The 8,127-nt window shown below is 56.0% G+C and overlaps 1 protein-coding gene across 2 annotated transcripts; it reads left to right on the forward strand.

The window, feature by feature from the left end:
- The first annotated feature begins 5,601 nt into the window (after positions 1 to 5,601).
- ABHD11 (abhydrolase domain containing 11) lies at positions 5,602 to 8,057 on the forward strand. 2 transcript variants are annotated; one of them, XM_017533415.2, is made up of 6 exons: positions 5,604 to 5,819; positions 6,012 to 6,147; positions 6,733 to 6,906; positions 7,061 to 7,231; positions 7,347 to 7,528; positions 7,766 to 8,057. In XM_017533415.2, exons 1-6 carry the CDS (start codon positions 5,698 to 5,700, stop codon positions 7,896 to 7,898), a joined length of 918 nt encoding a protein of 305 aa, XP_017388904.1. In that variant the 5' UTR covers positions 5,604 to 5,697; the 3' UTR covers positions 7,899 to 8,057. The 2 variants fall into 2 exon arrangements, with proteins under 2 accessions (XP_037596181.1, XP_017388904.1); XM_037740253.1 differs by lacking the exon at positions 7,347 to 7,528 and having other exon boundaries at positions 5,602 to 5,819; positions 7,766 to 7,918.
- Positions 8,058 to 8,127: the final 70 nt, after the last annotated feature.

Below are 8,127 nucleotides of genomic sequence, written 5' to 3' on the forward strand. Positions count from 1 at the left end.
GATGAGACTGTTCCTGGGAGACACTGGGACTTCCACAGAGTCAGGAGGCAGAAAAAAAATAGGTGACAACTGGCCGGGCACGGTGGCTCATGCTTATATAATCTCAGCACTTTGGGAGGCCAAGGTAGGCAGATCACCTGAGGTGAGGAGTTCGAGACCAGCCTGGCCAACATGGTGAAACCCCATCTCTACTAAAAATGCAAAAATTAGCCGGGCATGGTGGTGGGCACCTGTAATCCCAGCTACTCAGAAGGCTGAGGCAGGAGAATCATCTGAATCCGGGAGGTGGAGGTTGCAGTGAGCCGAGATGACGCTACTGTACTCCAGCCTGGGCAACAGAGCAAAACATCGTCTCTTTAGTTAAAAAAAAAAAAAAAAAAAAAAAAGATAGTTGACAACGTTACTGTCAACAGGACCTGTTGGAGCTTAGGGAGCAGAGGGAGGAGTGACTGGAGGCAGGAGAATCTGTGGGGATGGTGGAAAGGCTTGGTGGGGAGGAGGTGCAGGCGGGGCGGGGAGGTGGCAGAGAGAGCTTGTGGAGGTGTTCAGGACACCAGACCCCTGGCCTGATCCTGTACCGTCCCCACCTTCTCTGGATGACTGGGGCCTCCCTAACCTGCTCCAAAGAAAATAAATACTCAGACAAAATCCTTTGTTGTGAGGTTGATTAATTTGATGTTTTGTTCACGGCTGCATCTAGGAAGGTGTTTGGCACGGAGAAGCTCTGATGGACCTGGGCTTGGTGAAGCGAGGCAGGAAGGAGCCAGCGTTCTCAAAGTGTTGGGCAAGTCGCAGGGGAGGCGCCCCAGCAACAGACCCGCAGGGATTACCTTTCCCACGTGGGAAAGGCTGCTATGCGGATTAAACAAGATAATGTATATGAAAATCCTGGCTGCTTCATACATAACCCAGGTTCAAAATCCGGGAGGAGGGAAGCTGACGTGGGGGTTGAGATGGGAGGAGGTTGTGATCGGAGTCACAGAGGGGCCCCCTGGGGACAGCCCCAAGGGAAAGCTCCAGGGGTCTTCCAGGAAGCCCCGACTGGTGCCAGCAGAGCTGACACTCCTGCCCCACCCGGCCGGCCAGCAGGAATTTGCCCCGTGACCTCCCCTGGCAAGCTGCTGTCACCATGGCGACCAGCCACGAAACAAGCAGCCCGATTGTCCCTGCTCAGCGGGGCAGGTGAAACCCTGGCCACGTGACCGATACTGGGCCAGGTGCGGTTACGGGACTCCCGCCACCTCCCCTCCTTAACCCATTCAGCGCCACGGCCACCTAGCCGCAGGCCGCACCCCTTTGGCCCTGGGTCCCCACAGCCTGAAGGGTGGTGACAAAATACATGGAGAACTGTGTTAGGAGTCAGTGAATGAAAAAATCCGGGCCATGCACCGGCTGAATGACGTGGAGCTGGGTTACTTCACCGTCCTAGCCTCTCTTTCCTCATCAGGAAAATAAGGACGGCACCCTCCCACTTCACAGGAAGGCTGGGAACACAGACCGGGAAGTGTAGACTCTACCTCCAAAGAGTGATCGTCTCTCTCACCTCCCACCTTCAACTCTGCATGTTGGGGGCTCTGGAAGGCCTCCCCTCTGGCCTCCCCCAGAGGGAGTGCCCTCCTCCAGTTTGGAGGTCTAGGCAGTCCCCAGGATGACGCCACCCCCAGATCCCTTGCCAGGTAGCAACGACCCCTCCCCTGTCCCCACCACTTTCTCTGGAATGTTCAAGTGGAAACCTCAGACCAACTGGTTTTTCTGCTTACCTTCACCAGCCACCTGATGAGGGCTGGGGCCCGGGACTCTGAGTAAATGTCTCAAGGCTTCTTCTGCCCCAGACGTGGGGCTCGAGGGCCAGGCTCAGATTATCTGGTGGAGGGCGGGGTGTGTGGCAGGGAGCAGTTTGAAAGCACCTTCTGAGGCCTGCCATGGTGGCTCATGCCTGTAATACCAGCACTTTGGGAGGTCAAAGCGGGAGGATCACCTGAGGTCAGGAGTTCAAGACTAGCCTGGCCATGAAACCTTGTCTCTACTAAAAATACAAAAATTAGCCAGGCATGCTGGCGCACACATGTAATCCCAGCTACTTAGGAGGCTGAGGCAGGAGAATCGCTTGAACCCGGGAGATGGAGTGAGCTGAGACCGTGACACTGGACTCCAGCCTGGGCAACAGAGAGAGACTCTGTCTCCAAAAAACAAAAAACAAAAAACAAACAAAAAAAAAGTTTCCTATTATCTCAGTGTTAAAAAAAAAAAAAAAATACTAATCTTCTGAATCTTCAACCCCCATGCCTTTCATCCACCAACTCTAGAAAAACACTCTCTAAGGACCCCTCCCAGGCCTGGGACCAGCCCCCATCAGGGGCTCAGATGTCCTCATCACTCCCCTAATAACTGTGCGGGGAACCAAATTGATCATACCACCTGGTGTGCTTAGAGTCCCCGGTGACCTCAGCCCTCCTCAGATTAGAACAAAACACCTAGAGTCCCACTAGGCAGGAGATGGAGCTTTACAGAGTTAGAAAGCATCCTCAGCCCAGCCAACATGGTGAAACCCCATATCTACCAAAAACAGAAAAAAATTAGCTGGGCGTGGTGGTGGGTGTCTGTACTCCCAGCTACTTGGGAGGCTGAGGCATGAGAATTGCTTGAACCTGGGAGGCAGAGGTTGCAGTGAGCCGGATTCCAGCCTGGACAACAGAGCCAGACTCTGTCTCAAAAATAATAATAATAATAAATAAAAAAAAAAAAGTTAGGCCGGGCACGGTGGCTCACGCCTGTGATCCCAGCACTTTGGGAGGCCGAGGCGGGCAGATCACGAGGTCAAGAAATCGAGACCATCCTGGCTAACATGGTGAAACACCGTCTCTACTAAAAATACAAAAATTAGCTGGGCGTGGTGGTGCGCGCCTGTAGTCCCAGCTACTCAGGAGGCTGAGGCAGGAGAATCGCTTGAACCTGGGAGGTGGAGGCTGCTGTGCATGGAAATCATGCCACTGCACTCCAGCCTGGCAACAGAGCAAAACTGCGTCAAAAAAAAAAAAAAACATTAGGACTCATCCTGTGGATCCCTAAGGAGGTGGGGGAGGGGCCAGTGTCAGACTGGGTGTCATCTCGGGGAGGGCCCCCAGCCACCCGCAAAACTTTCACCTAAGCATTTACCAGCACCCTGAAGCTCTCGATGACTGTCACCACTTTGCACCAGGTGAACAAGAAGTAGCTCCCGTTGTGGACACACGCCGGGAGGGCCGCCTCTGTAACACCACACAGTAGCCTCTGAGAAATGCTTTGAGAACAGAGGGTGGAAGAGATTAGTTTTAACTCAAGAAATCTGGGAAGGCTTGAGGAGGAGCCTTAAAAGACCAGTAGTGAGGCCGGGCATGATGGCACACACCTGTGGTTCCATCTGCCCAGGGTGCTGAAGCGGCAGGATCACTTGAGTCTGGGAGTTCCAGACCAGCCTGAAGCTATCCCCTTACTATGCCTGGAACATAGCAAGACCCTATCTCTACAAAAATAGAAAAAAAATAGCCAGACATGGTGGTGCACATCTGTGGTCCCAGCTACTCGGGAAGCAGAGGCAGGAGGATTGCTTGGGGCTGGGAGGAAGAGGTTGCAGTGAGCTGTGATTTTGCCACTGCACTCTAGCCTGGGTGATGCAGGCTCAAAAAAAAAAACAAAAAAACCAGGTGTGGTGGCTCACGCCTGTAATCCCAGCACTTTGGGAGGCTGAGGTGGGCAGGCAGAACACCTGAGGTCGGTAGTTCCAGACCAAACTGACCGATATGGAGAAACCCCATCTCTACTAAAAGTACAAAATTAGCTGGGTGTGGTGGTGCATGCCTGTAATCCCAGCTACTCATTGGGCTGAGTCAGGAGAATCACTTGAACCTGGGAGGTGAAGGTCGAGGTGAGCCGTGATTGCACCATTTCACTCCAGCCTGGGCAACAAGAGCAAATCTCAGTCTCAAAAAAACAAAACACAACAAAACGAAAAAACAACCCATATACCTGAGACTGAAGGGTCGCTGGAGGCCAGGAGCTGGAGACCAGCTTGAGTCAGGTTAGCAAGACCCCTTCTCTCAAAAAAATTTTGTTGGGCCAGGTGTGGTGGTTCAGGCCTGTAATCTCAGCACTTTGAGCCCAGGAGTTCAAGACCAGCCTACAACATAGCGATACCCTGACTCTATTTAAAAAAAAAAAAAAAAAAATTTTTTTTTGAGATGGAGTCTCTCTCTGTCACTGAGACAGGAGTGCAGTGGCAAGATCTCAGCTTGAGGAAGGAGACCCTTAATCCTCTTAAGCTTCAAAGAGCCCTTCCCCCTAGCTTGGTGTTCAAGAGGTTTGTTTTGCGGCCTTTCCTGCTACAGGCTCACTGCAATCTCCATCTCCTCAGGTTCAGGAGATTCTCCTGCCTCACCCTCCCGAGTAGCTGGGGCTAGGCCATGCCACCACGCCTGGGGATTTTTTTTTTCTTTTTTGAGACGGAGTGTCTTTCCGTCCAGCGGCTGGAGTGTAATGGTGAGATTTCGGCTCACTGAAACCTCTGCCTCCTGAGTTCAAACGATTCTCCTGCCTTAGCCTCCTGAGTAGCTGGGATTACAGAAGCCCACAACCACACCCGGGTAATTTTTGTATTTTTAGGAGAGACTGGGTTTCACCATGTTGTCAGGGTGGTCTCAAACTCCTGGCCTCAAGTGATCCACCTGCCTCGGCCTCCCAAAGTGCAGGGATTACAGGTGTGAGCCACCTCTCCCGGCCTAAAAAAAATTTTTTAACAATGATTCTGTTAAAAAAAAAAAAAAACAAAAACTTTAGTCTGTGTGCGTGTAGTCCCAGATACTCAGGAGGTAAAGGCAGGAGGATAGCTTGTGCGAAGAGATCGAGGCTGCAGTGAGCTACGATTGCGCCATTGCACTCTGGCCTGGGCGAGGGTGAGACCCTCCCTCAAAACATGTATAGGACCGGGCAACTGGCTATCTGGAAGACAGCACCCCAGCAGGGAGGAGGTAGGGCGTGAAGACCTAAAGGCAGGATGTGTGATAGGAGAGTACGAGAATGGGGGGTTGTGGGCGGAAAAGCAGGTGGGATCAGACTCGGGGAGGCTTCCCCAAATGTAAAGGGGACAGAGGGGGTTGGGGGAGAGCTCTAGAGTGCCCCCGAGCTCTTTCTAGATCGATGACTCCAGGATGGAAGTACTGCCCCGGCCCCCAGCAGTGGAGCACGGCGCCACCACGCTGGCGCTCCGCCGCCCAGAGCCACCCTGGCGCCGCCCTCCAGCGCCGCCGGCACAGAAAGGATGGCAGCCACCCAGGTCAGTGAGTGAGGGCAGGTGCAGGGCCGGAAGCGAGCCCCAAGCCGCAGCCCAGAGGGGCGGGGCTTCGCGAGGGGCGGGGCTTCGCGAGGGGCGGGGCAAGCGCCTTGGGTGGCCCGCCTAGGGCGTGGCCAGGTGCGGCGCTCAGGGCGACGGGCGCCAGGGCTGCGGGAATTACGTAATGGCGTAAGGGGCGGGACTGGAGGCGGGGCCAGACTGTTCTCGGGGATTACGTAAGGAAACGAGATCGAGGGCGGGGAATCCCGCGATGAGGGCGGGAAGAGGGCGGGGCTCCAGCCGGAACTGGGCGGGGTTCCGAGCTTGGGCGGGAGGAGGAGCGTGGGCAGGACTAACCCCACGAAGTGCACGCCGGACACCGGCTTGCAACCATGCTCCGCTGGACCCGAGCCTGGAGGCTCCCCCATGGGGGGCTCGGCTTCTCCAGTCCTAGCTTCACGAGGGTGCCCGTCGCACCCAGCAGCAGCGGAGGCCGAGGGGGCGCCGAGCCGAGGTCAGTCAAGGGCACCGAGCCGGAGGCATCCTCTGTCCTCCTTTTCCCGCCTTCCCGCCGGGCCCCAAAGGCCCCACCTCCTCCCCTTGGGCCCGCCCCCTCCCAGGCCTCTCCCGCAAAGCCCTTCTCTCCCTCTCCTACCCGCCCCCCCCGCCGCTCCGCCAGCTCAGCCCCCGATCCTTGCCCCGCCAGGCCGCTGCCGCTGTCCTACAGGCTTCTGGACGGGGAGGCAGCCCTCCCAGCCGTCGTGTTTCTGCACGGGCTTTTCGGCAGCAAAACTAACTTCAACTCCATCGCTAAGGCCTTGGCCCAGCAGACAGGCCGGAGGGTACGCTTCCGAGTGGGCGGGGCTCCTGTGGGGAGGGGCGGGAGTGGGCGGGGCCTGGAAGGAGGCGGGGCGGGGCCCGCTTCTCACGCTCACTTCCGGATCCATCATGCAGTGTAGCCCTGAATGGCAACCCCATTCATTCCCTCACGTTGCCATCTTCATTAATTCATGTTGTAGATCTCCGTCGGCGCTAGCCAATGCCTAGGCGCCTGCACCCTTCCCATGAAGGAGCCAGCCCCTGCTTGTTCACCAGGGATGACAGGAGCTCACCACCTCTTATGGCAGCCCATTCTTCTGTGCAACGACTGTTGGAAATTTCTTGGAGTCTCCCCCCTAGCATTCTCCAGAATGGCCACCCAGCCAGGCCAGCCCTTCAAAGATGTGGTCACAACCCTGGGGCCTGCTATTCTTTGGCAGAGTGGCCCCAGGTTCTTCATCTGGACCTCCTAGGTGTGGAAACTGGGCCCTCCCACCATCTGGAGGGTGTATCTTCATACCCCTCGACCTGCTGTCCCTATGCGGCCTTTTGCTCTCTACCCCTAGAATGTGGATACCAATGCAGCCCCGTCTCACCCCTCTCCCCAGGTGCTGACGGTGGATGCTCGTAACCATGGTGACAGCCCCCACAGCCCGGACATGAGCTATGAGATCATGAGCCAAGACCTGCAGGACCTCCTGCCCCAGCTGGGCCTGGCACCCTGTGTCATCGTTGGCCACAGCATGGGAGGGAAGACAGCCATGCTGCTGGCACTACAGAGGGTGAGCTGCCCCTGTTCAATATATACCCTGGGTTCCCCACAGCCAACCGGGCACTCAAACGAGCCTTGGATGATCAAGTTCAGGCTCCAGGAGCTGTGCCTGAGACTCACTGTGTCTGCCCTAAGACTGATCCCAGTTCAGTTCTCTCCCACAGCCAGATCTGGTGGAACGCCTGATTGCTGTAGATATCAGCCCAGTGGAAACCACAGGCATCTCCAACTTTGCAACCTATGTGACAGCCATGAGGACCATCAACATCCCAGATGAGCTGCCCCGCTCCCATGCCCGAAAACTGGCTGATGAACAGCTTAGTTCTGTCGTCCAGGTGATACACCCAAGCCCCCCCACAACACATGGTATTGTAGACCCGGGACCTGTCAAGGGAAGAGTGGTACCCCCAGACCACACAAGGACCCCCCCCAATTACTGGACCCCCACAGGACATGGCCGTGCGGCAGTTCCTGCTCACTAACCTGGTGGAGGTAGATGGGCGCTTCGTGTGGAGGGTGAACTTGAATGCCCTGACCCAGCACCTAGACAAGATCTTGGCCTTCCCACAGAGGCAGGAGTCTTACCTTGGGCCAACGCTCTTTCTCTGTGGTGGAAACTCCCAATTCGTGCAGTAAGCCAGCCTGGGTAGTGGGAGGGGCATGCTTTATTCACCCAGCCCCCAGTCTGGGGACCCTACCAGGGGAGGCCTTGGGTGTGGAAAGGGGGTGGCTGAGAGACCAGAAATACCACCAGACATGTGGGCTCACACAGCCCTGTCCATTTCTCCCCACTCTGCTTCCGCTTGTCTCTTTCTCTCCTCCTTCTCCCATGTTCACCCCTTCTTGATGGTCTTTGCTGCAACGCACAGTCCCAGCCACCACCCTGAGATTATGCGGCTCTTCCCTCGGGCCCAGATGCAGACGGTGCCTAACGCTGGCCACTGGATCCATGCTGACCGCCCACAGGACTTCATAGCTGCCATCCGAGGCTTCCTGGTCTGAGTTGCTGGCAAGAAGCGGGGCTGGCGCAGTGGCTTATGCCTGTAATCCCAGCACTTTGGGAGGCCGAGACAGGAGGATCACTTGAGGCCAGGAGTTCGAGACCAGCCTGGCCAACATGGTGAAACTCCATCTCTACTAAAAATGCAAAAATTAGCCTGGCATGGTGGTGCACACCTGTAATCCAAGCTACTCGGGAGTCTGAGACAGGGGAATCACTTGAACCCAGGAG

The sequence above is a fragment of the Cebus imitator genome, unplaced genomic scaffold (genome assembly GCF_001604975.1).
Source record: "Cebus imitator isolate Cc_AM_T3 unplaced genomic scaffold, Cebus_imitator-1.0 Scaffold82, whole genome shotgun sequence".
In the NCBI taxonomy this organism is placed as follows: Eukaryota; Metazoa; Chordata; class Mammalia; order Primates; family Cebidae; genus Cebus; species Cebus imitator.

Coding starts and splice junctions, on each gene's coding strand:
- ABHD11 (XM_017533415.2), top strand. CDS start 5,698: ATGCTCCGCTGGACCCGAGCCTGGAGGCTCCCCCATGGGGGGCTCGGC. Junction 6,148..6,732: donor CCCAGCAGACAGGCCGGAGG/GTACGCTTCCGA, acceptor CCCTCTCCCCAG/GTGCTGACGGTGGATGCTCG. Junction 7,232..7,346: donor AGCTTAGTTCTGTCGTCCAG/GTGATACACCCA, acceptor GGACCCCCACAG/GACATGGCCGTGCGGCAGTT.